We start from the raw sequence: 27,304 nt of genomic DNA on the forward strand, positions 1-27,304 counted from the left end.
TGTACTGTGTATTACTGCAGGTGGTCAGTACCAGTATGTATTGTGTATTACTGCAGGTGCTCAGTACCAGTATGTATTGTGTATTACTGCAGGTGGTAAGTACCAGTATGTATTGTGTATTACTGCAGGTGGTAAGTACCAGTATGTATTGTGTATTACTGCAGGTGCTCAGTACCAGTATGTACTGTGTATTACTGCAGGTGGTGAGTACCAGTATGTATTGTGCATTACTGCAGGTGGTGAGTACCAGTATGTGTTGTGCATTACTGCAGGTGGTGAGTACCAGTATGTATTGTGCATTACTGCAGGTGCTCAGTACCAGCATGTACTGTGTATTACTGCAGGTGCTCAGTACCAGTATGTATTGTGCATTACTGCAGGTGGTGAGTACCAGTATGTGTTGTGCATTACTGCAGGTGGTGAGTACCAGTATGTATTGTGCATTACTGCAGGTGCTCAGTACCAGTATGTATTGTGCATTACTGCAGGTGGTCAGTACCAGTATGTATTGTGCATTACTGCAGGTGGTGAGTACCAGTATGTATTGTGTATTACTGCAGGTGGTGAGTACCAGTATGTATTGTGTATTACTGCAGGTGGTGAGTACCAGTATGTATTGTGCATTACTGCAGGTGGTGAGTACCAGTATGTATTGTGCATTACTGCAGGTGCTCAGTACCAGCATGTACTGTGTATTACTGCAGGTGGTCAGTACAGTTGTGTTTGACTTGGTAAACTAGAAGTTCCAAGTGACTGTACATACTGTATACCAGGCTGGTTATATTTGCTCAGATTAGGAAAACTAGATTTCTGTTCACAAGTCAGCATGTTATTGTACTGTCCATGGCAGTCTGCCATATGAAGTTCTCTAGCACAGTCATTGTGCTGCTATGTAGAGGTGAAAAGATTTGGCCCCATGTGCTAACAATCCTTTAATGGGAGGCAAATGATGATATATAACAGTCCATTATTCCACCACCCCTGATAGTTACAGTACAGGAGTAATTCACGGTGGGGACGCAATTTCAGGCATCATTGGGATATTTCCTTAAGGTTCTACTTTATACAATATGTTTAGAGCATATGTTCTCTTTCTTATCTGCAATGTATGCATGAAACGTACTGATGAGAACCACATGTAAATATTCTATGTATGCCTGTAATTGTGCCTCCTCTGTGGCTGCCTGATGCATGAAAATGTACTTATAGCGGTATGCCTGGTGAGCGTCACATATAGTCCCACTGGAATCTAGCTTCAGTAGGTAGAACACTGTAATGAGACATGAAAATTGGGGGAAGGAAGGTAACACATGAAGCACCACACTCCTGGGAAATAAGGCCCAATTATTAAGCTTAGGGCTTCAGTAATGGTAAGACAGTTGGACTATAGACCATAATAAGTATAATCAATGTGTTATATAAGGCTGGGAGATATGGATCAGTGATAACTGGGAGGGGTATCTCCCTCCTGACCAACGTAATGATATCAGCAGGGTTTATTGTCTGCATAGATGGGTGACACAATATGACAAGTGAGAGGACTAAAGTATAGCTAGTGGGTTATTCATGCCCTAGGGCCTGATTCTGAGTCTCATTTAATTCCGGAGACCAGCGGTGGGATGCTAATGTGACGTCACACCAGTATCTGTGCGATCGCACCCCCCGACTCCCCCATCGGTGAGAACAGCTGTCACCAGTACAGTTGTTACTTACACCTACTCCATGCTACGTGCGGGAGATCCGTCTGAGATTGGCGTCCACCTTGCATAAGCGCATAACTTAGAATAGTGAGTAACGCTGGCTACACTCCCATGGTGCAGGTCTCTGATGTGCATGCACCCAGTAATCTTTATTCACCGGCACGGAGGAACGGGTGACATGGGTATGACGTAGAATCACTTGTAAGTTTGCAAAGATAGATATGCAACCTGCAACGCATGCACAGTATAAGAACCACTATGTCTACATGTAACATTTGGTATTGCTGCATTTATTTTTCAAATGGAGCCAGCACAGTGCATTCCCCTTTTCACAATTTGGGTACGGCCTGGGGCAATGCTACTGAACCTATTGGACCCCTGTCTTTATTCCCAAAAGAGCTAGGAGGCTACACAGTGTGTGCTCGGTCATTCACCAATCAGAAGAGACCTTCAGCAGGGCACTTTTCATATCAGAGTTGTGGCCTCAGTCAGCATTGTTGGCCCCCTAGTGGCCACACCACATGCAGCTGCAATAGTTTCCACTGCTGTATATAACAAATATAGGTGGTTTAATGCCTATAGGAGGCTGCTAGTATCTAATGGGTCATTAGAGAATATGATGCTGTTAATATTAGATTGCTTAATTGAATATCACTGAATAACTGGAAATGTCTGTGTGTGTGTAATTATGCACTCAGACTTTATAACAGTTCATTGGTTATTTAATATTCCCTCCTAGCAGACTCTAACACTGCACTAAGAGGGGTATTCAATATGAAACGTTAACTTCACTGTCGAAGTTAACGTTTCATATCGGAGTTTTTACCTGCGTTAAAGTATCGGGCGCGCTCCCGCTTATACCCGTATTCAATATAAAATTAACGAAAACGGGAAACTCCGAAGTTGGATTTGCGTAAAGTTACGAATTTTTCCTTACAAAGATTTTAAGACCCCCCTAAAATAGTAAAAACATGGGGGATCACTATGGGTACCCCCGTTTTAGCCTTTAATTGAAAGTCGGGGATTTAAATAGCCGCAGCAGGTGTGTTTTTTTTCCGACATTGAAGAACTGTTGCAGAAGAGCACTTAGGTTATTTTTTTTGTTTTTTTTAAGTGGTCCCATCAAATTTGGGGTACATGAAAATGGGTACTAGCATATTTTTATGTCCCTAAAGTAAGTTTTTAAAAATTCTGCATTTGTGCACCTGCTGCTATAATTCTATTCTAGAAAACATCTGCCGCATACTTGCAGAATATCCCTGAACCTATTTCCCTATTGTTTAACAGTTTTTCCCCTTTTTTTTTTTTTTTCACCCCAATTTTTAAATTCATTTTTTGGGGTGTCCCTATTTTTTTTTTAAACTTTATTTGACACAGTTCTTTTTTAAATGTCAGTCCCAGGGGTGCAGGCTATTTTTTTTAAGCCTGCACCCCTAAACCCCAATTCTGCACTTTTTTTCGACACCTATTCAATGGTGAAAAGTTATCACCGGTTTTTATCAAAGACTTTTCAAAACTGCGATAAGTCTTTGAAATTGAATACGGTGTAAAAGTAAAATCTGCGATAATGACGTCATACCTCCGATATTAACGCAAAAACGATGTTATCGCACCCATATTGAATACCCCTGTTAGTGTTAGCTAGTTCAGGTAAACTCTCACGTTTCATTGGTTCTGCTCTTCCTGGCAGTAGCATGTAAGCACCGTTACAAAACAATATACATTCAAATACATTTTTTTCTTTTCTTTTTTTCTCTCCCTTAAAATTGCTGACCTCTGGTTCCATGTCCTATTAATGATCAGTGCATGCTGATTCTCCTAATCCTGCTAATTCCCTGTCTGTAACTAGTGGTTACTGTATGCAATAAGGCACAAACCTGAAGAAAGACTCAGCAGTAGTCTTGTAGTCCGAAACAAACCTAAAAAGTACATGTTATAATTGTTTTCTCACACCAGTGATCTATTGAAAACTATATTACGTGGTGTAATAACACCAGTCATTTATCTGGGGCTGGCAATTTCCCTTTAAAGCAAACGATTGCAAGTTTTACAATACAACAGTCCATCGTGCTGGCACTTTACCTTTTTATGATATGGAGACATATTTTCCCCAGCCATTGGCCTGTTTGATGTATACATCTGCAGGATAATGTGCTGTATTACAGAATTCCAGATCTGACTGCCCCCTCCACGTGAGGTTGGTGGGATTATCACACACAGATGTTTGGGAACGCTGTGATTTCTCTGACTCTGTATCGGTATGCTGTATTATACTTATATTGGTACTTTGGGGTTATATTGTGTAAACTTACATGTAGGATGGTGTGAAGTGTGCATTGCCAGATCTGCATAATAACCGCATCCCAGGCTGGCAGTAAGACACGCACAGGAATATTTCCTCTGTACACGGCTCGGTGACCATGTTTTGTACTGGGTATCTGGAGCAGCCCATGGCTAGGAGTGCCCAGCGCTACACATCTATTAGCATATTGGGGGGCCTGTAGAGCATATAGGGAGATTTATCGCTCCCTAGTTTTGCGCTCAGTGTGTACGGCCATTTCTACTTCAGGGTCCATAGGGGGTCCACAGGGTTGACCTTGGGGTATAGGTTGGGAACCAAATCCGGGCACCACGCAGTTAAAGCTTTTAGCTCCCAGGATGCACTGGGTCCACTCTCCCTATAACCCCACCCCCAAGCCAGAGGCACCTCAGTTTAAGTTGGTGCCCGGCCGGAGTCGGGTCACCGTTAGCGCAGGGGGAGCTGATTAGCAGCCCCTAAGCTTATTTTATTTTTTTAGGGACAAAGTTTTTTCATGGACTTTGGACTCTTCAGAGCGGCAGCGTCGGACTGTCCATAGGACGTCTAAGCTGCCGCTCCGTCACCCCGCTGGCGCTGAGACGCCAGTACAGATCTGGGGATCTCAGCGGGACCCCAGAGTCTGTACTAGCTGGACTCTGCGGGCGCCCAGGACTGCTGCCGGATCCACGGGGAGCAGGTAAGGTCGCGGATCACCGCTTGCGGTGATCCGCGCATTTCAAATGCAGTCCTGTGCCTCCGGTCTCAGGGGACAGACCGGAGGCGCCGGCAGTGGCGGCGGGCCCCCCATACCCCGTGTGTCCACTAGACCACCAGGGACTTAACGATCGGTGCAGGGAGCCGGCGTCCCGGGGGTTAATAGCCGGCCAGGGGAGGCAGCCTTCCCTGTTACAGCGGCTCCTCCCCTCAGCTCAGCGCGCCTTTCAGTATCCATAGTCTGGCGTCGCTGAGCTGCTTCCTCCGCGGGCCACGCTTCCTCTGAGGTCTCCAGCGGCCATTTTATCTCTGTGGTGCAGCAGAAATCTCTCAGGATGGCAGTGAGTCCAGTCCCCCTGCGTACCTCACCATCAGGTCAGTGTACACAGCGCTGTAGCCTTCCCAGACACTGAATCTGGGCAGTTGAATGCAGTGTAATAGTGCAGTATATTATATGACATGTTTATGTATATATGTATATATCTGCATTGTATGTGACTTATGCTAGTGCTAACTGTACTTTATTCTCTCACCTGTCAGTGTATATCTATCCCTTTTCTTTATCTGCCCTAATACAGCTGTACTTAGGGTGGTTCTGAGACCTCACATTTATATACTTGTTAATATTTGTGTGGTTTGTCACATACTGTTGCGTGCTGCACGTTGCCATATTTTAGATGGAACTGTGTGTTGCATACGCTGAAAATGGGTCCCTGCAGCTAATTTTTGGCATCAGTCAGGACCAGTATAGTGCTGCTTAATATTTCCACCAAGATTGGTCAGATATGTCTGACCAGGAGATAGAGCGTTATACTGCACCCATTTTTACTATCCTGCAAGTCATGTGCTGCAGGTGTTAGTGCGGAGGATTTGACTCATAAAGGGTTCTGTATGTGGCGTCATCTGGTGCCGGCCTCTTTCACGACCCCCTTGGGCGGTTTGTTTTCTCGGGATCCTCTCAATTGCGGATCGCCGGGCGGGCCCCATTGTTGTACTTCACTTGGGGTTACTTCACCATACTGCCCTTTTCATCTCAGGGTATCTCGCAGCTTCTTGCACTCTTCCCCTGTGACACAGACTACCGCTCCCTGCAGGGGTTTTTCGCAGTATATGAATTCCCCCTGGTGCCACAATAGTCTGTCATTCCCCTTGCAGGGATTACCACAACAGCCACCCTGGGTGGATGTTGTTTTCTACGAAACGCTAATTGGCGTGGTTGACGCCCTGTGGTTACTTCCCAGTTGGCTCTGCCGTGAACTGGGTACTGTTCGGGGCTCTTTCCCTCTTACACGGGGGAAGCGTATTTCAGGTATTATTATCCCTGCTTTAGGGCTGGTAGCAGGTCCATTCTGGTTAGAGTGAATGTTGACCTGCACCTGTATCATACACCCTCAGTATTGCGTGCCTTCGGGTTACCTGTTGCTGACTAGCGGGTGGATCGCATAGCGGGACTCTGGCTGTTGCCAGATAGGAGGTGTTACAACAGTGTTTGGCCTCCTGTCCCAAATTCCCTGAGGGTCATCACGAGCCCCTCCTGGGGGGGATGGGCGTGTTACTCGTCTGATTACAGACGTTACTACGCCTCCCATTCCTGCTTGGTCGGATTCTTCGGATCCGTAGGTGGTAACTCTGCCTGAAATCAGTATACTTGCTTTCAGGAGTTGTTACCCATCCTACCATGGCTATAGCATGGTTGGTTAATACTATTGCATATTGGGTTGATGCATTTGTAACGTTTTTTCCCCTCCAACACGTCGGGGGTTCAAATGTATTTGGTCGCTCACGTAATATATGCTGTTGTCATAGGTGGAAATGCCTATATTGGATACCAGTCTCCTAACTTTCAGAGTTCCGGCTGCGACTGTATCCTCCGTAATACCCTATGGCTGCGCTCTGGGAATGCAGAGGTGCAGATACCATCTTTAGGGTTGATATTGTTTGGTCCTGACCTTGACAAGATTGTAGTAACATTGGCAGTATTACTAACGACAAGTTTACCGCTTTCAGCTATGCCCACTACAAGGCCTCAGACTAAGTCTGTTAAGTCTTTTTTGTCCTCTGGGTCAGCCTAAAGGTCTGTTTCTTCGTAGACTGTCGGCATCTACAAGGGCCGACATATCCAGTACCGAGCAGGCCTGGTCTGCCAGCCGATCCTGCTTCTGAACCTACGGATATCTCTTCAGTCTGACGGGACAGGCCTACAACTGGGAGATACCGATTTTCTCAGTTCGCCCGGTATTAGTGTCAAGTTGCCGCGGCTACGTGGGTAGGAGGGTACGCCCTCTTTACAAGGGCCTTACAGATCCAGAAAGCTATGCAGTTGTTGCGGTAAGCGGAGCTAATTAGGCCATCCCCACTATCTCAGTGAGGGACTGGTTGTTCTGTTTTCTTTCTGGTGCGGTGGCTGAATGGTCCTCTTTGGCCTATTCTCTGTCTCAATTCCCTGAACCAGTTCCTAAAGCTACCTGGGCTCAGGAGGAAGTCCCTATGCTCCATCATACGATGTTTGGAACCTGGGGACTTTAGGGTATCACTGGATATACAGGACGCGTGCCTACGGGTACTTACAGAGACCTTTCCTCAGCATGGGCTGAGGTTTGCTGTATCACAGCAACACTTACAATTTTTCGGGCTCTGCCTGTTGGGACTGTCCTCAGCCCCACAGGGGTTTACCAGCGTTTTGGATTTTCTGACAGTTCTTCTGTTCAGTATATCCCAATGCTCCTGTACCTGGACGGCCTCCTGCTCTTAGCGGGATCACCGGGGTACTTTACGGCCAGGTCAGGATGACTGTGGCTTCTTCAGGGTGCAGACGTTTAATCAACGGGGAAAAAGTCCTCCCTGCATCCCTCTCTGGGTATTCTTCATCTAGGATCCCTGCTGGATTCTCAGAATCTGAGAATTCTTCTGGCGTAAGATGGAATCTCCTCTCTTCCATTAGGAGTACATGGTTGTCTGCGCAGTCGACAGATGTCTTTACACTCTGGGATGCATGGTGGAATGGGCTCAGTTCCATTCCAGGCCTTTCCATAATTGGCTCATCTCCAGATGGAATGAGTTTTTTCTGTCGGATAACTGTTCAAACGATGATGCTCTCTCCGGAGGCAAGTCGGTCCCTGTCCGGGTGGCTATGGCCATCTCGTCCAGGGTTTTCTTTGCTAGGGACAGTGTCTGGATCGAATCCTTTTCAGTGCAGTTGGACGTCTGTCGATTCCACCCTGTCAATTAACTTACTCTGGCATAACTCTTGTTTCCCGGTGAACCTGAAAAGGTTCAGTCTGACAGGGTCAGGACAGTGGCTTCCTTTTTAGCAACACTGTTCGTTGGGTGGCAATGACAGGTATGTCACATATTCGGACATAGTCCGAGGGTCTCCTCCCGACCATCTCGGCAGCGTTCATTTCAGGAGCTCTCCATTGGGAAGCGGGAGTCCTCAGCCGTCACGACGTGCATCCCGGGGACTAGTCTCTTCCCCAAGAGAGGTTTCATCTCCTGGTGAGCAGGGGGGGCCCCCCTGAGGTGACCCTCATGGCCTTCTGACTTTATCACACTATGGTGTTACAGTTCAGCTTTGGGGATTCTGAAGCAAACTTCAGCGACTCTTTGTCGGTGAAGTGGTCCTTCCACTTTGTGTACCTGTGTTCTCCGGTCTCCCTTCTTCCTCGAGGTCTTTGGAAGTGTTTTCAATCGAGACGGAGATGCTTTCCTGCTGGTGGCTCCTGATTGCCCCAGATGTCAGGGGTACTTGGATCTTCGGAGTCTCTACATCGATACTCCATCCCTGATGCTTCACTGCCCGGACCTGTTGTCTCAGGGTCCTTGGTTTTGCCTTGGACCTGGGTCGTTTGTCTTTGACTGTGTCCTTACAGTGGTCTTACGGCTTCCCTGGCTTTGTCATCGTTGGAATGATTAGAGCACATGGATCAGCTTTTGCTGGGACCTACCACAAACTGTGGCAGCCATAAATCTTATGGTATTGTACCTGTCGATACAATCCTCCGGTGTCCAGGATTTCCAGATATTCTGGCATTCCTTCCGGCTGGCTTGGGTTTCACACTTGGCTTGGTCTTCCTGACAGTGCGGATCTCTACACTGTCAGTATGGTTAAGATATGGAATTGCTTCACTCTGGTATCCAGTTCATCCTTTGGAGTGTTTTCTTGATTATGCCTCCATTTGTCCTCCCTAGGGACTCCTTGGGAGTAAGTAGTGGTTCTTCGTTACCTCCGGGGACAGTCAATGGAACCGCTGGTTGTGATAGCCATTACATGGTCTATTGCTTAGGCTCTCTCTTTCTCTCAGGGTGTTTATATCAACCAGGAGAGTGTCTGAATTGGGAGCGTTCTCATGTGGCTCCCTCTTCTGGAGGGCATCATGTCAGGGTGGGAGTTGCTCTCGCCCTGTGTTTCTTCTTAGTGGTTTTCAGGTTCCATATTATTCTGGAACTTATGGTACGGCCATTCTGTCCCCAGTCCTCTCGGCTGGTGTGGCCTCATTGACTGTGGTCTGGCCTCTTTGGATTTATGTGATCCGTTCAGGTTCCTTACGGAAATCGGACTCCTTATTGGTGGTCTGAGATTTCTGGTTTTCACAGGAAAGGATGGCCGGCCTATAACCAAATGTTGGCTTGGATGGCCTCGTAGGTCTTCCTCAGGGGCCTACCCATGGGTTGCCTTCCTGTTGTTGATGCTTGTTTTTTCTCGGGCCATGTGACCCTCGTGTGCGACTCGCTGTGGCGCCTCGGCTGTTTTGCCTTACTAGGTGGCCACGTGGTCTTCTGTCCACACCTTTTTAAGGTTCTAGGCATTGGTTTCCTTTGCCTCTCAGGATGCTTCCTTTTTGGCGACGGATTCTCCTCTCAGCACAGGAGCGTCCCCACCCTTGGTTAAACTGCTTTGGGACATCCCCAAGGTCAACCCTGTGGACCCCCTATGGACCCTGAAGTAGAAAACAAGAGATATGGTAAGAACTTACCTTTGTTATCTCTGTTTCTACGAAGTCCATAGGGTCCACAGGGCGCCCGCCCTGACGCACCTGGCTTCATATGGGCTGTGTGGCTGGTCACCGGTTTTCCGTCTCCCATTTCGGTGAGTATGGTTATTGAGTGTTCCAGTTTTCTCTCTCTTTTTCTCTCCTCCTCCGGCCTTTGGCTACTTACAAACTGAGGTGCCTCTGGCTTGGGGGTGGGGTTATAGGGAGAGTGGACCCAGTGCATCCTGGGAGCTAAAAGCTTTAACTGCGTGGTGCCCGGATTTGGTTCCCAACCTATACCCCAAGGTCAACCCTGTGGACCCTATGGACTTCGTAGAAACAGAGATAACAAAGGTAAGTTCTTACCATATCTCTTGTTTTCTGAGATGTCCCAGTGTTTGCAATTGCTGCAATTTCAAAAACCAGAAGCTCCACAGTTGGTTTTGAAACTGTGTACTAGACCTATGCACTGCCCTGCATGGAGATCACAGCGTCTTGCAGCAGGGACAGGAAGGTCACTACAGTAGTCATATATAAGGTAACACATGGGGTTACTAGATTGCAACAGCTCACTTACAGAACATAAGCACCAGGAGAGACTGATGGCACGGACAGGATGACCTGGATGGGAGACTCAACTCTAGCTAGGTAAGTAATTACCCGCGTCTAGTGAATGGCCAGAAGTAGCCCATTATTTCAGGTGCCACATTTACTACACCTTCCCTTAGTAGGTGCTCAAACAGCTGGGACAGTTCTCTGCTTTTGGCTTTGTAGGTGTCTGAGGACTACGACTCCTATCCAAGAGGTACTTGTGGGGATGTCTAGTAATTAACTACAGTTGTATAGTACATTATCATGGCTGGATTACAGATTTATATTACATGAACTAAAACATACATTTTGAACTGTGACAGGAATTCCTATAAGCACCTTTGACCTGTTATCCCAACCTATGTGTAACCACAATATTTCTCCTCTGCAGAGTTCCTACCTCCCGGCACAGAGAGACCACAAACAGATGCAACTGTGGCAAAGAGAATGGTGATCAGAGTGCTGGGGCTGCCGGAGCGGGACATGGCAGAGCAGGAAAATGAGCTGCGGGACAAGGCAGAGCAGGAAAATGAGCTGCGGGAGAAGGCAGAGCAGGAAAATGAGCTGCGGGAGAAGGCAGAGCAGGAAAATGAGCTGCGGGAGAAGGCAGAGCAGGAAAATGAGCTGCGGGAGAAGGCAGAGCAGGAAAATGAGCTGCGGGAGAAGGCAGAGCAGGAAAATGAGCTGCGGGAGAAGGCAGAGCAGGAAAATGAGCTGCGGGAGAAGGTGCTGCCGGAGCAGGAAAATGAGCTGCGGGAGAAGGTGCTGCCGGAGCAGGTGCAGATGGACATTTGAGATCACTCTGAGTGATTCTATGCTGAGGAGTGCATTGTAGTGTTGTCAGACAGGGCCTATCTGTACCAAGTCTTTGGTTCTGCACATGGGATGGGCCTGTAACAGTGCACAAATTTCAGTTTTGTTTTGGTTCCAAATGTGCAGAGACCCTACCCAAATAAAGTTTTTGTTTTGCACAAGTTAGTTTGTTCATTGTATAATGGGCACAGAATGCCATGGATGCCCCCTAATATGGCAAGCTTCCTTTATGTAGCCTGTTGCAGTATAACTGCATATTTGGACCAAAAAAAGCTATGTAGCGCTAAATGTGTATTGAATGAGGCTGTTCAGGCCGTTAGCCTGCAGATTCTTGTCTTCCTTTCCAGATGCCTTATACTCATGATGAATTGTTTTCTGTGCTGAGATGCTGCAGAGCCAGGCGATGGTGGCATGTCCTGTCCTTATGTTTATAGTTACTGTTCATTTCTGAGTATACTGATGTAATGCTTACATCATGTGAGAATAACATGAGCTCATCCGGTATCTGTGTGACCCGTGTCTTTATTTCACACCTATCCCCATGCCCCCTAAGCAGGAAATGACACACACATTCAGAGCCAGGTTTATTCCCCCCCCCATATTGCAGTGTCCTCCAATGGGAGATTAATGACCGCTTTGACTCCAGTATAATGAGGATGTCTTCTCCCATCTGATGCTAAGGTGGTGGCTGATGTAGGCTGTTCTTGTGTACGCATGCATAGTGGTAAGTGATTGATTGAAAGCATAAAGAGAAATAAGTTATAATTTATTCCTAGATATACACAGGATATATATATAGAAGTACTGAGTGGACACAGTGCTGGTGCTTCTCTTGAAGAAGAAGCTGGATTTGTTAAGAGAGGGGTCTGTATTTCACAGGGCACTAAAAGTACATTATAGACACTGCAGGGTAGATCCGCAGTTCTCTGCTACAAAATAAGGAGCTAGTTTCACTCCAGGACACATTGCATATAACCATAATCTGATAAACAGCAAAGTGCTGATGGATCCACTGGCGAGAGAGATTTATTAGCACCATAATGCCAAGTGGATGCCAGTGCTGTGTGGATACAATGGTTCCAGGAAGGTAACAGTCAGATCTAATCACACAGTCCCTGATAATGTGAATTGCACAATCTAACCACTTCGCCATCATGGCAGCTTCTGTCTCACTAGTGCCGTACTGCTCTCAGGGCAGTGTGTAGAGCTGCCTGGCCGCAAAGTGGTTACACTAAAACGATATTGCAGAGAGTGGATCTGCAGCTGCAGTTTTTTCCGTCAGACTCGCAGCCCTGTATAATTTGGTATTTCCTGTAATAATTTAGAATTGTCTCTATGGAAGAATTCTAATACTGTAGTTCTGCGTCCAGATCGCTGTCCTGGAAAACCTAATAATGTGTGAGGCGGATACATCTTATATCTGTATAGTGACACGTAGTGGAATGGATAAGATGGAGTATCTGACAACAGCAGGCGGTCATGCTGCGTCTGCTCTGTTGGAAGAGTACCAGGGAATGTAAGATTAACCAGAAGAAGAGTTTAGCCACATGTCCTGTGCCCCCCAGGTGCTTGTTCCACAGGCAGCAGACCTCCCCCCAAGGCTTGCTGCTGGAGCGCACAAGGCTCGTCTTGTCTTCTGGATATAGACGTGATTATTGCCGTCCCATGTCGCTCCTATCGGATGGAGAGCTGGTTATTAATGAGCCCGCTATATTGTTCAAACCGCTCTTCTGTCTCTGTGCTGTAAGATCCACCTAACAGAGAGAATGGGATGTTGAAATGCAGCTGTATAATACAATGCAACAACACACAAAGTAGATGTCAATTAAATCATGGTCTTTGGGATCTAGGAAACAATCAACACTCACCTAAATGGCAGTTGTACATCCATATGCGATGGCCGTCGTATCGGCAGCGGCACTTCATGATGTTGTTGGTGTAATCTGACTCGGCCACTTCCTGGTTGGGGTTAATAATAATCTGTAGGGAGAAGAGCATACAAATTGTACAGATTGTGTCATGATGCACGCCTGCAGTACTGCTGACCACTAGAGGGTGCTGCAGGTGTAATGAACCATCAGCCTCTTACCTGCAGAAAACAATGTCTAATATACGTAAGCATTAAATATTAGCCCACAGCAGTAGTGTCAACGCCTCTCACCGGAGAGAGGCACTGATACTGCTGCTATGATAGACTATGAAGTGAGGAGTGCATCTATGGACTGTTTGCACTCTCAGGGCATACTTGCCAACCCTCCCTCACTGTCAGGGAGACTCCCTGAAGAGTCTACCAATCTCCCTGATTGCACATTACCCTAATTAAGAAACTGTTATATATATATATATGTAAACATATACATTCAAATGGGATCATTAGTATCATTTCCCTGCAATGGTTACAAGACACAACAATCCCTATGGCTACAGGCATTTACTGAAAAGTATCAGTGTGTTTTCATCAACAAGTAGATCTTACTAACTGCTTTGGGGCTAATTTACATTTGGATGTAAATCAGGTCTATGACACGCCTCTCAGATGTAGCTGTACACGCCCACTTCGGGAGGCAATCGGGAAGCCAACTGCCTAAATACCGGCAGCCGGCTTCCCGACTGTCTTATCCCGGCAAGGGTGAAATGCCGGGCGTCTAGAGCAGACAGCCGCGGGGGGGGGAGGGTTAGGTTTAGGGTTCCCGGGGGGGACTTAGGGTTAGGCACCCCCCCCCGGGAGGGTTAGGCACCCCTGGGGGGCACTTAGGTTTAGGCAGCGGGGAAGGGGGTGGTTAGGGTTAGGCACCCCTAAGGAGGGTTAGGTTAGTGGATACTTACCTATCCACGATCGGGATTTCCAGCGCTGTCGGGCTTCCGCTGCGTCGCACTCTGCTTCTGTTGGGCTGCCGCTGACGGGAATCGAACCACCGGCCATGCGGCCAACGGTATTTCTACTTCAGGGTCCATAGGGGGTCCACAGGGTTGACCTTGGGGTTATAGCTGGATCAGGATCCATGGGCACCACACAGTTAAGCTTTTAGCTCCCAGGATGCACTTGGGTCCTCCCCTATACCCCGCCCCCGAGCCACAGGCACCTCAGTGTAAGTTGGTGCCCGGCCGGAGTCGGTCACCGCGCAGGGGGGCTGCAGGAGCAGCCCCCAGAAGCTTTTTATTTTAAATTAGATTTTATTTATTTTAATCTTTTTACTACAGACGGCAGCGAAGGGCTGTCTATACAGACGCCCACGCTGCCGCTCTGATCCCCGACTGGCGCCGCGACGCCAGTACTGATCTGGGGATCGCGGCGGGAGGACAGAGTCCGTACTAGCCGGACTCTGTCTACCTCCCAGGACTGCTGCTGGAGTCGCCGGGGATTCAGGTAAGCCGCGTGTCGCTGGCTAGCGGCGGCGCGCGGAATGCCTTAAAATGCAGTCCTTTAGCCTCCGGTCCTGGGGACAGACCGGAGCCTGCTGGCAGTGGCGGCGGGCCCTCCCCATAACCCGTGGGACCACTAGACCACCAGGGATTACAGGCAAGCGGGAAGCCCTGCATCCCTGGGGTCATGGCCAGCCAGGGGAGGAAGCCTTCCCTGTTCAGCGGCTCCTCCCCTCAGCTCAGCGCGCCTTTCAGTACGCAGTCTGGCGTCGCTGAGCTGCAGTTACACGACCACTCCTCCTCTGAGGTCTCTGGGGGCCATTTTCTCACAGTGGCAACGCAGATCTCAGGGAGCACGTGGACCGGTCCCCCTGTGTACCTCTCCCCCGATTTAAGGACAGCGTACACAGCACTATAGCCCTCCCAGACACTGAATCTGGGAGGTTGATTGTAGTGGGAAGGTGCAGTGAGTATAACTTCTCTGCATGGTATGTGACTTTTGCTAGTGCTGCCTGTCTGTGCTTATTTTCCGCTTACTGTCAGCTTATACCTGTCCCTTTACTTCTCCTACGAGCCCTACAGGTGTGTGGGGGAAGGGTGTTTCTACTGACCTCACTTATATAGATCACGTATTTGTGAGGTTCATCACATACAGTTGTGTGCGACACAGTGCCATATTGTGGGCTGTTGTTCAACACACCGGTGAGTGCGTTTACTTCTGCCTTGTTGCCAGATATATAATATATTCTGTCATGTCAGACGAGGAGGTTGAGCGCTCAGTGGCTCCGGCGTTGGCCTCCTGCGGACTCTGTTCTGCAGGAGTGAATAGGGAGGATTTGTCACAGGATGGCCTGTGTAGTCGGTGCCAGGTGGCTCCTGGCCCATACAGACCTTCTGTGACGCAGGAACCACCGTGGGCGATGTTTTCTCAAGTGCTGGTGTCTATTGCGGACCGTCTGTCGGTCCCGACTGCTCTCCCTACTAGGGCGTTACCCCAGCCGACCATCCCCCATTCCCCGGGTGTCCCGCAGTTATTGCGGAGTCCTCCTGGGTCTCAGTCTGTGGGTCCCTATGCGGGGTTGCCTATGTATATACAGGCTTCCCCTGTGCCGCAGCAGCCTGCGGTACCTTTTCAGGCCCCTATGGCGACTCCTCCACCCTGGGTGGATGTGTTCTCCAACTCCGTGCAAAATTTGGCGGCCGCATCCTCGGCTTTTCAGTCAATGTTGCAGACTAACATGCCTTCTAGAGTTTCAAAACGCCCACTCATGGCGCGGGCGGCTCAGGTATCGGACTCAGAGGGTTCCTCAGATGATGGGGAGGTCCCTGATGACACTGACTCGGACGCCTCGGTCCAGGAAATGGATACCAAGTCGTCCATTAATGTGCGAGCACTGGTTAGGGCGGTGCGAGCCATTCTTCTTATAGAGGATGAGGCACCGGCTCCTAAGTCGAAGTATCCTAGTTTCAGAAAAACTAAGGTGGCTTCTGTGGTGTTTCCCCTGTCGGATCATTTGACGGATCATATGGCGGTAGCTTTGCAGTCGCCCAGTAAGAGATTCCTTCCTCAGAAGCGGTTGGCTTCTAATTATCCCTTCCCTGAGGCACATTGTAAAAAATGGGAAACTCCACCGGCGGTGGATTCCCATGTCACCCGTTTAATAAGGAGCTCTACTTTGCCATTACCGTCTATATCCTCGCTGAAGGATCCCACGGACAGGAAAGTTGAGACTTGCTTAAAGTCTATTTACTCCTTCTCCGGGGCGGTGGCCCGACCGTCCATGGCCATCTCCTGGGTGGCCAAGGCCATTGAGGGGTGGGCCAATGCATTGGAAGATACCTTCCCGGACGACGCTCCGGATGTCTAGAGGGCGTTGTTGGGTCAGATGAGGGACGCTGCTTCTTACATTGGGGAAGCCTCTTTAGATGCTAGTTTGCTGACTTCGCGGGTATTGGCTGCAGCGGTGTCTGCCCGCCGATCCTTATGGTTGCGGTCCTGGAGAGCGGACTCTGATTCAAAGAAAGGCCTGGAGGCCTTACCTTTCAATGGGGAATTACTATTTGGTCCGGACTTGGACAAAATAGTGGATACCCTGGCTAAATCCAAGTCGGCTTTCCTCCCTTCGGCGGCACTGCCTGCTAAGGTTCGGAGTTCGGCTTTTCGTTCCTTTCGGGTTCAGGGTAAGGCAAAAGGTCAGTCCTTCCCGAGACAGTCGGCGAGTAAGTCTGCCTCTAAACCCAAGAAGCAAGCCTGGAGTGCTCGGCGCCCTTCTTCCAAGCAGGAAGATAAACCTGCGGCCTGATGGGACGGGCCTCCCTCTGGGGGACCTCAGAGTGGGAGGCCGACTTCTTCGATTTGCCCAGTGCTGGCACAATACCACCACGGATGCCTGGGTTCGAGAAGTGGTCTCCCAGGGGTACGCCCTGTCTTTTCGGCACAGACCACCCCACCAGTTTTTCTGCACGAGTCCTTCTCAGGACAAGACCAAGGCGTTACAGATTCAGGAGGCTATAGAGTCCTTGCTGAAAGCAGGGGTCATTGTTCCCGTTCCTCAATTACAACGAGGGACGGGGTACTATTCTCTGTTTCTGGTGTGGAAACCCAATGGTTCTCATCGTCCTATCCTCAACTTGAAGTCTCTGAACAAATTCCTCAGAGTTCCCAAGTTCAGGATGAAAACATTACGTTCCATCATTCTGGCGATGGAACCGGGGGATTACATGGTGTCCCTGGATATCCAGGACGCCTACCTCCATGTTCCGATAGCACCTTCACACCAGCGGTATCTGAGGTTCGCTATCCTTCAACACCACTATCAGTTCCGGGCGCTACCCTTTGGTCTCTCCACGGCACCGAGGGTGTTCACGAAGATTATGGCGGTCATGGCCGCACATCTTTGGAACCAGAATGTACGGCTGCTGCCGTATCTGGACGACCTCCTGTTGCTGGCAAGCTCCCCGGAGGTACTGCTTCAACATCTCCACCTGACGATCGCTTGCCTGCAAGCACACGGGTGGTTGATAAATTGGAAAAAGTTCTCCCTGATTCCATCACAGCGGATGGTTCATTTGGGAGCCCTGCTGGATTCGCGTCAGCAAAGGATCTTCCTGACTCCGGAGAAGGTCGCCTCCCTACAGCTGCGGATATGCAGTTGCCTGAGCAGTTGCCGCCTGTCGGTCCATTCGGCTATGAGAGTTCTGGGGTCCATGGTGTCGACATTCGACATGGTGGAATTTGCCCAGTTCCATTCCCGGCCCCTGCAGGGGCTGATTCTATCGGAATGGAACGGGTTACCTCACCGGATCCGCTCTCAGGTGCTGGTGTTGTCTCCGGACGTTCAGCAATCTTTGGCTTGGTGGCTTCAGACGGCTCATCTGGTCGAGGGGCGCCCTTTTGGATCCCGGACTGGGTCCTGCTCACGACGGATGCCAGTCTCCGGGGTTGGGGGGCAGTGACCGGCTCATTGTCTCTCCAGGGTCGTTGGTCTGCGGAAGAAGCTCTTCTTCCCATCAACATCCTGGAACTGCGGGCAGTATACAGGGCCCTGCAGTCGTCCGGCCCCGCTCTTCACGGAAGGGCGGTACAGGTGCAGTCCGACAACGCCACCACGGTGGCGTATATCAACCACCAAGGAGGAACTCTCAGTCGGGCAGCGATGTCGGAGGTGTCTCGCATCCTGACTTGGGTGGAGGGTCACATTCCAGCGATCTCGGCGGTCTTCATCCCCGGAGTCCTCAATTGGGAAGCGGACTTCCTCAGCCGTCACGACGTGCATCCCGGGGAATGGTCGCTTCACCCAGAGGTGTTTCAGCTACTCGTGGACAGGTGAGGACTGCCGGAGCTGGACTTGATGGCCTCCCGTCACAATCACAAGTTGCCCGTTTACGGGTCAAGGACAAGAGACGCAGGCGCAAGTCTGGTGGACGCGCTGTCGGTGAAATGGACGTTTCACGTGGCGTATCTGTTTCCTCCGATATCCCTTCCTCTGGTTCTGCGGAAATTCAAGCAGGACGGCGGCACGCTCGTGCTGGTAGCTCCGGCGTGGCCCAGACGTCCTTGGTACTCCGATCTCAGGAGCCTCTCCATCGACGCTCCGTACCTTCTTCCTCAGCGTCGGGACCTGTTGTCTCAGGGGCCCTGCCTTTACCTGGATCTGGGTCGGCTGTCTTTGACGGCGTGGCTCTTGAGACAGCCGTCTTGAGGTCTCGGGGCTTCTCCAGTTCGGTTATTGGTACCATGCTCAGAGCACGCAAGCCTGCTTCAGCACGGATTTATCACAGGGTGTGGCACACTTTCAGTGGTGTGAGTCCAGACATTATGATCCTCAGGTGTTCCGAGTTTCTAGGATCTTGGAATTTCTTCAATCAGGATTGGACCTCGGCTTACGCCTTGCATCTCTGAGGGTTCATGGGTCCGCCTTGTCCGTGTGGTTTCAACGGCGGATTGCAATACTACCGGATGTTCACACCTTTTTCCAAGGTGTTTTCAGGATCCAGCCTCCCTTTGTGCCTCCTGTGGCTCCTTGGGACTTGGCGGTGGTTCTACGGGTCCTGCAGGGTCCTCCGTTTGAGCCTCTTGAGTCGGTAGAGCTCAAGTGGCTGACATTTTTCTCCTGGCAATTGCTTCGGCCAGGAGGGTGTCTGAATTGGGGGCGCTTTCCTGTCGCCCTCCTTTCCTGATTTTTCACCAGGACAGAGCGGTGCTCCGCACTCGTCCTGACTTTTTGCCCAAAGTGGTCTCGAAGTTCCACATTAATCAGGAACTACTTGTGCCAGCTTTTCAGTCCCCTGATCTTTCAGCTGGTGAGACTTCCTTAGATGTGGTCCGGGTGCTTAGAATTTATGTGGACCGGACGGCTTCGGTTAGGAAGTCTGATTCCTTGTTTATCCTCTTTGGTTTTCACAAGAGAGGTTGGCCTGCCAACAAACAAACGTTAGCCCGTTGGCTTCGTTACGTTATTTGTGAGGCTTATGCACAGGAGGGTTTACCTGTGCCAGCCTCTGTTAAGGCTCTTTCCACTCGTTCTGTGGGTCCCTCTTGGGCTGCTAGACGTGGCGCTTCTGCTGTTCAGCTGTGTAAGGCGGCCACTTGGTCTTCAATTCAAACATTTTTGAGGTTCTATGCGTTTGACACCTTCGCCTCTCAGGATGCATCCTTTGGGCGCCGGGTGCTCCTTTCAGCACAGGTGCGTCCCCGCCCTTAGTTGAACTGCTTTGGGACATCCCCAAGGTCAACCCTATGGACCCTGAAGTAGAAAACAAGAGATATGGTAAGAACTTACCTTTGTTATCTCTGTTTCTACGAAGTCCATAGGGTCCACAGGGCGCCCGCCCTGACGCACCTGGCTTCATATGGGCTGTGTGGCTGGTCACCGGTTTTCCGTCTCCCATTTCTGTGAGTATGGTTTCTTGTGTGTTCCAGTCTTCCTTCTCTCTGTTCCATATTCTCCTCCGGCCTAGGCTGCTTACCAACTGAGGTGCCTGTGGCTCGGGCTCGGGGGCGGGGTATCGGGGAGGACCCAAGTGCATCCTGGGAGCTAAAAGCTTAACTGTGTGGTGCCCATGGATCCTGATCCAGCTATAACCCCAAGGTCAACCTTGTGGACCCTATGGACTTCGTAGAAACAGAGATAACAAAGGTAAGTTCTTACCCTATCTCTTGTTTTCATACCAATTCCCCCACTTCGCGGCTGCCGCGCTCATAGGTGCTGCTTTCACAATCTCCCTGAAATGCTTTTTCAAAAGTAGGGAAGTATGTCTCCAGGCCTTTCCAGATTTAGGGGGAGGCTGGACCACAGGGTGCCGGATTGCCGGTATTATAGCATCATATACAGATATCCAGGCAAAACCGTTTTGGGTGGAATTCTTTTCACTCGTCAGTTTGTGTCCCTACATATACTATCAACATGTTATGGAGCTGCTGCCATGTTCTTCCTAGGGCGTGGGGGTAATGTGAATAGAGGGCACTAAGATAAACCTTACAATACAAGTCATAAAAAGTGGGGGGAAAAAACAAATGAATCAAAACACAAAATAAGATACCGGGATAACGGTTCAATTCTCCGCTAGATAATGATGCTTTCTCTAAATCAAGGACCTGGTTTTCTCCAAATACAAAAAAAAATGGCAATCCTGTATAGTAGATGAAGAGGGACATACTGTGTAACACATTCGTATATCATCTGGTAACGTAAATCCAATCCTCTGTCCCTCATCCCAGAATATTACTATGGGAAGTAATGTGATAAAGAATGCAGTATAAACCCCCCATGAAGAGGCTCCTTGTGTGACAACACTAACATTATGGATGGAAAAGCAATCGCTGTATCCTATAGAAATAGACTATACATCCTTCTCTGTGTACTCCCCTATAACAACCATATATGGTAGGCTCATAATTCCACACATATGCAATTTGCGGAATGGGAGAAAGACTGAAGAAATAAGAAACTTGCATAATACCTGTTGACATAAAGTGACTTATAAACACATTGTACAGAGAGAGAATAAAGATTCTGCTGAAACGCGTTGGAGCTTATAGAGAAATGCAATGACGTCCACCTGATTTACTCAATATGCTGGTGGGAGAGCAGAGAAGTACCCAGGGCATTCCATAGTATAATCATTATATATGCCTCGGCTTTCCTGGCATCTGTAGGGGGGGGGCGTTGTTTGTATATGTGTGTGAGGAGTATTATGACTTATGTGTACAATATTATGTAAACTATTAGCAGGCTATTATGTAAGCTCTTTCTTTCTCCCATTCCCCGAGTTGCATACGTGTGGAATTCTGAGCCTACCATACAAGGCTGGCGCGGGGGAGTACACACAGAGGGATGCAAAGTTTATTCTATATGATACAGCGATTGCTTTTCCATCCATAATGTGAGTGCACTCACACCAGGGCCTCAGCATGAGAGGGAGAGGGGGGTAAATCACATAGCGTGTGTCACAAGTGTTTCCCTCTTCATATACTATGCAATGTTGTTTCCACAGTTTTTTGTAATTGGAGAACAGGTCCTTTAAAACAGAAATAAATAGAAAGATCATCTTGCGGAGGATGGGATGGTTTTGAATTAGGGGTGAGCGGGTTCGGTTTTACTCAGTTCTTATCGCCACTTTACCGCAATTTCGGCTCGATTTCATTCGCTACCCAAAACACGTGTTCGGCGATAGCCAATAAAAAGATCCGAGTAAAACCGAACCCGCACACCCCTATTTTGAATATATCAGCGATCCAGCAGTTGGACTGTCTACCATCAGAATGTCGACATTCACAGTGTCAACAGCAGAAGGTCGACCCTAATGAGGTCGAAGTGGTTAGAATGACATCATTGATGTAGACACCTGCATATTGTCGACACTGACAGAATGTTGACATCGTAAATATTGTACTGTCGACATTTGCGTTAGACAGAAATAGGCAAAAAACACAGTGTCGACATAATGTTGACATTGTGAACAAGTTATACCACAGCCCAGCGAACCTGGTGTCTTATTTTCTAGCCTTTGTGCATTGTATTGTCTGCCCTAGTGTGTTGTGTTTAGCACCTTCTATTCACATTGTTCTCTCTTGTGTTATCTTTGAATTTAGGGGCTGAGCGGTTCTTCTATATGTAAAGTGGCACCAAATACAGGAGAGCTCTCACCAATTCCTCATTTCCTTCTATAGTAATCCCTACTGAGAAACCAGACAGGGAAACACCTTCATATTTTAGGCACTGGCCTGAATCTAAAGGTGGCCATACAACTGCGATGGATCATCACGATGCAGGGAAGCAATTGGAAATTTCCGATCGCCCACCATCGATGGTCAGTGATCCGTCGCCGGATCGCTGACATTTGAAATGTTATGGGGCCCATCCATCAGCGATGGATTGCCGCGATCCCGTGATGCTGCAACCCGGCATTGCGGGATCGCAGAAATCCAACATGTTGGATTTTCCCAATTTGACAATCACGATCAAAAAATTATCGCAATCGTCAAATCGGGGACATTTAACATGTAATATTTCAGCGATCCTGCAACGGATCACTGAACACTGAAGTTGGTCGACCGGCGTTTCCACCCGGCAGATCGGCATTTCCGATCGCGTCGCAGGTTCGCGGAGATACCGGTCAGATGTATGGGCACCTTTACTGCTGTGGCCATTGCTTCCTCAACTTCCATACAACTATTTGGACTCATTATTGCTTTCATTTGTATACAGTTTATTTTTCTGTATATACTGTATGTTACTGTATTATTGTTTTTCACACAACTTGTAAAATTGTCTTCCCTGAAGAGCTTATAGTGTAGTACATATCCCACCAGTGCAGCTTCATTGTTACAGATGTATGAGAAAAGAGGATCGTTCCAAGAAAACGTCCGTATGAGAAAAGCTGTTTCTTTGATCACTGAGGTAGCTGGACTTGGAATGACTCAAAGATGGGCTATAAAAATGTTCTGGGGTTTATCATGAAGCTTTAAAGAATAAGATAAAAAAGGAGATAATAGGTGTAACTGAGCGAAGGGAGCGTTGTCATTCATGGGTGGGAGTGGGGGCAGGTACAAATTATGGGGCCCCATCCATCAGAGATGGATTGGCGCAATCCGACATCGCAGGATCGCAAAAATCCAAACTGTTGGATTTTGACCATCGCGATCGTCAAATCTTTGACATTTAACACGTCAAATGTCAGCGATCCGGCGACGGATCGCTGACCATCGATGGTGGGCGATCGTAAATTTCCGATCGCTTCCCTGCATCACGACGATCCGTTGCAGATGTATGGGCACCTTCAGCCATCTGAAGGAGGAGATTGGTGGTGCATGTCCCATGGACAGTGGTAAAGGTGGGCGCTTCCAACCATTGGTCTGCATTGAGTAACATAAATGGTATCTTTTGGCCATTCAGCTCCATAGTTCTTGGTAGGTTTTATATTTAATCGTGTGTGCATTCATATTGTGTAGGACACCATCTCTGTGGTAACATCTTCAGGATATATACATGAAGGTGCAGTGTATACCTAAGTTTGTGGAACCCACCTGGAAGAAATAGTCTCCTGGAGCCACATCGGTGATATCGACCCACTGACAGTCAATATCGTGTCTGTAGACATCCCAGCAGCCAACGCTGATGCCCTGTTCCCCAAAGTTAGCGCAGACATACTGCTTCTGTGTGTCTAAAATAAAAAGGGGGAGAAAGAATGAGTCCAACCGGTGGAGGTCTGACCTGGAAGTGAGGATAATAGTGAAGTTATAACAGCAACAGGGAACATATTGCATCATATTAAAGCAGGGATCAAAGAGGGTAGAACAGAGAATGAAGGATATGGAGCATTGGGGGAAATGAGTAGGATCATATATATATATATATATATATATATATATACACATATACATACATACAGGTGCATAAATATTGGGACATTGACAGAATTTTCATATTATGGCCTCTATTAACCACCACAATGGCTTTGAAATGAAACAAGATGTGCTTTAACTGCAGACTTTCAGATTTAATTTGAGGGTAATTACATCCAAATCAGGTAAACGGTGTAGGAATTACAAAGGTTTCTATATGTGCCTCCCACTTTTTAAGGGGCCAAAAGTAATGGGACTATCAACACAAAAGCTATTTCATGGACAGGTGTGGGCTATTCCCTCGTTATTTCATTATCAATTAAGCAGGTAAAAGGTCTGGAGTTGATTCAAGGTGTGACATTTGCATTTGGAATCAGTTGCTGTTGACTCTCAATATGAGATCCAAAGAGCTGTCACTATCAGTGAAGGAAGCCACCATTAGGCTGAAAAATCAAAACAAACCCATCAGAGAGATAGCAAAAACATTAGGTGTGGCCAAATCAACTGTTTGGAACATTCTTAAAAAGAAAGAACGCATCGGAGAGCTCAGCAACACCAAAAGACCCGGAAGAACACGGAAAACAACTGCTGTGGATAACAGAAGAATTATTTCCCTGGTGAAGAAAAACCCCTTCACAACAGTTGGTCAAATCAAGAACACTCTCCAGGAGGTAGGTGTATATGTGTCAAAGTCAACAATCAAGAGAAGACTTCACAAGAGTGAATATAGAGGGTTCACCACAAGATGTAAACCATTGGTAAGCCTCAAAAACAGGAAGACAAGATTAGAGTTTGCCAAACAACATCTAAAAAAGCCATTACAGTTCTGGAACAACATCCTATGGACAGATGAGACAAAGATCAACTTGTACCAGAGTGATGGGAAGAGAAGAGTATGGAGAAGGAAAGGAACTGCTCATGATCCAAAACATACCACCTCATCAGTGAAGCATGGTGGTGGTAGTGTCATGGCGTGGGCATGTATGGCTGCCAATGGAACTGGTTCCCTTGTATTTATTGATGATGTGACTGCTGACAAAAGCAGCAGAATGAATTCTGAAGTGTTTCGGGCAATATTGTATGCTCATATTCAGTCAAATGCTTCAGAACTCATTGGACGGCGCTTCACAGTGCAGATGGACAATGACCCGAAGCATACTGCAAGAGCAACCAAAGAGTTTTTTAAGGCTAAAAAGTGGAATGTTATGCAATGGCCAAGTCAATCCCCTGACCTGAATCTGATTTGAGCATGCATTTCACTTGATGAAGACAAAACTGAAGGGAAAATGCCCCAAGAACAAGCAGGAACTGAAGACATTTGCAGTAGAGGCCTGGCAGAGCATCACCAGGGATGAAACCCAGCGTCTGGTGATGTCTATGTGTTCCAGACTTCAGGCTGTAATTGCCTGCAAAGGATTTGCAACAAAGTATTAAAAAGTGAAAGTTAGATTTAGGATTGTTTAGTTTGTCCCATTACTTTTGGCTCCTTAAAAAGTGGGAGGCACATATAGAAACCGTTGTAATTCCTACACCGTTCACCTGATTTGGATGTAATTACCCTCAAATAAAATCTGAAAGTCTGCAGTTAAAGCACATCTTGTTTGTTTCATTTCAAAGCCATTGTGGTGGTGAATAGAGGCCAAAATATGAAAATTCTGTCAATGTCCCAATATTTATGCACCTGACTGTGTGTATGTGTGTATATATATATATATATATATATATATATATATATATATATACACACATACACACAGTATATATACAATCCATCTATCTTACCTGTTTCACACTCTGAGTCCTCCAGACAGAAGCTGGCTTTGTGCCCCTCCGCAATCTTGGTTCCATTCAGACTCAGCAGGTCGTAGTGAGTGAAAACTTCCATACTGTGGTAGTGACTGTAGGAAAAACATTACTGTGTGTTAGTGATTTTATAAGCCTAATACAAGTGTATATACATATGTCATGCTCTGATATACACACGCCTTCATGTGCCTTGAGGCCAAAGGCCTGTTCACGTTCTTTGAGGAGAACATCATTGTACCAGCCAGCTTGGTGAGGATTGATGTTAGGGCCTTTGAGGCAGGGGCGGATTTGTAATGGGTGCTGGGGGCCCCACACACCGCACACACTACGCCAAATTCAATATACTCACCTCTCAGCCCGGCACTGGCTGCAGAAATCACCAAGAAAATGGTCACCGCGGCCATTTTCCCTGACGATTCGCGCATGCGCAGTAGAGATGTCCCGGGAATGCGCCGCAGGTGCCATGTTCCCGGAAACCTGCGAATGCACAGTAGACTCTGGCACAATGCCAGTCTACTGCGCTGCCGGAGAGGAGGGGGGGCCCAATTGGATTCTCTACACGGGCCCCCTCCTCTCTTAAAGCGACCTCTGCTTTGAGGTATATGGCTATTTCTCCATTTCTTCTCATTTTTCTGTCAGATATGTGTATTTCTGTCAGCGTGAGGCAGTGATGTGCTGCTTCTCTGAGAGTGATGGTGTTGTGTACACTTGTGGAGGGATACTGCTGTGGTTTATGATTAGGTTTTGGTCAAAGTGGGAAGTAGTTCAGGCGAGTGGTCATGCTGGAAGGTGTACGATCATGTTAGTGGGATTTCTGTCATTTTTACACACCATTTTATACATATATACTGTATATCTAATCACATGTGTTATGATTACAGTGTTGCTACGTGTTACTTCAGGGTTTGGTTACACAGTTTCATTTATGCTGGTTTCAGGCACAGAGAATTTTAGTCTATGCTGTAAACACTTGTTCTGTTTTACTTGCAGTAACAATATGTCCAATCACTACACTGTCTTCATATGCCTTTAAAATATGAATGAAAACCCCACCTGGAATCAGCACCAGAGTCAGGAGACATGTAAAGATAGACTAAATATTAATTTCTAGTAAAGTGTTAATTTTCCCCAGGAGAAACTGGGCATCTGAGACCCCTTCACTTGCAACAAACACATCAGGATTTCATAAAGGCTCAATCTTTACCCGAATTAAATAAGATGCATAAAAAGCATTGGTGTAGCCTAACACATTACATATGGGCAAACAGAAACAAGATCAGTCAGATCTGCACTTACAGCTAAACCGGCCCTTACAGAGCAGCACGTGCCTCTAGGTTTATTCAGGGACCTCGCGCCCTCCGAGGTGCCGCCTGATGTTGGGCAGATGTGGAATCTCATGTGATGTCTCTTAGAACTCTGGGGAGTATAGATTGAGCTTTTATGACATCCTGATGTGTATTTGGAACAAATAAAGTTATCTTATATACACAAAATAATACCATATTGCAAGATGTTTTTCAATTGAAAGCTGCACTGGGTCATTTTATTTACAATGACTCTACTTTATATCTATAGCACTGTTCACTATATTGTTTGTAGTTATATTGTCGACATTTATGCGGTGATCACCCTTTTGTTTGCTCATTGTACTTACCACGTGGGGCTTGGCTGCCTTTTGTAGATTTCCATTGGCACCACATGT

The 27,304-nt window shown here is 47.7% G+C and overlaps 2 protein-coding genes across 8 annotated transcripts in view; one reads left to right on the forward strand and one right to left on the reverse strand.

Annotated features, from left to right (window-relative positions):
- The window catches only part of LOC148509295 (uncharacterized), a 43,895-nt gene extending 32,647 nt beyond the window's left edge, over positions 1 to 11,248 (forward strand). For all 5 annotated transcript variants that reach the window (XM_088443363.1, XM_088443369.1, XM_088443367.1 and 2 more), the window contains exon 8: positions 10,666 to 11,248. In XM_088443363.1, the coding sequence (XP_088299489.1) occupies positions 10,666 to 11,069 (404 nt within the window). In that variant the 3' untranslated portion in view covers positions 11,070 to 11,248. The remainder of the gene's footprint in view (positions 1 to 10,665) is intronic.
- Positions 11,249 to 11,686: 438 nt separating this feature from the next.
- The window catches only part of LOXL2 (lysyl oxidase like 2), a 79,316-nt gene continuing 63,698 nt past the window's right edge, over positions 11,687 to 27,304 (reverse strand). For all 3 annotated transcript variants that reach the window (XM_088443218.1, XM_088443219.1, XM_088443220.1), the window contains exons 11-14: positions 25,579 to 25,694; positions 23,479 to 23,615; positions 12,956 to 13,067; positions 11,687 to 12,841 (exon numbers count right to left, since the gene is read on the reverse strand). In XM_088443218.1, the coding sequence (XP_088299344.1) occupies positions 12,762 to 12,841; positions 12,956 to 13,067; positions 23,479 to 23,615; positions 25,579 to 25,694 (445 nt within the window). In that variant the 3' untranslated portion in view covers positions 11,687 to 12,761. The remainder of the gene's footprint in view (positions 12,842 to 12,955; positions 13,068 to 23,478; positions 23,616 to 25,578; positions 25,695 to 27,304) is intronic.

The sequence above is a fragment of the Taudactylus pleione genome, unplaced genomic scaffold (assembly GCF_031769625.1).
Source record: "Taudactylus pleione unplaced genomic scaffold, aTauple2 ptg000329l, whole genome shotgun sequence".
Lineage (NCBI taxonomy): Eukaryota > Metazoa > Chordata > Amphibia > Anura > Myobatrachidae > Taudactylus > Taudactylus pleione.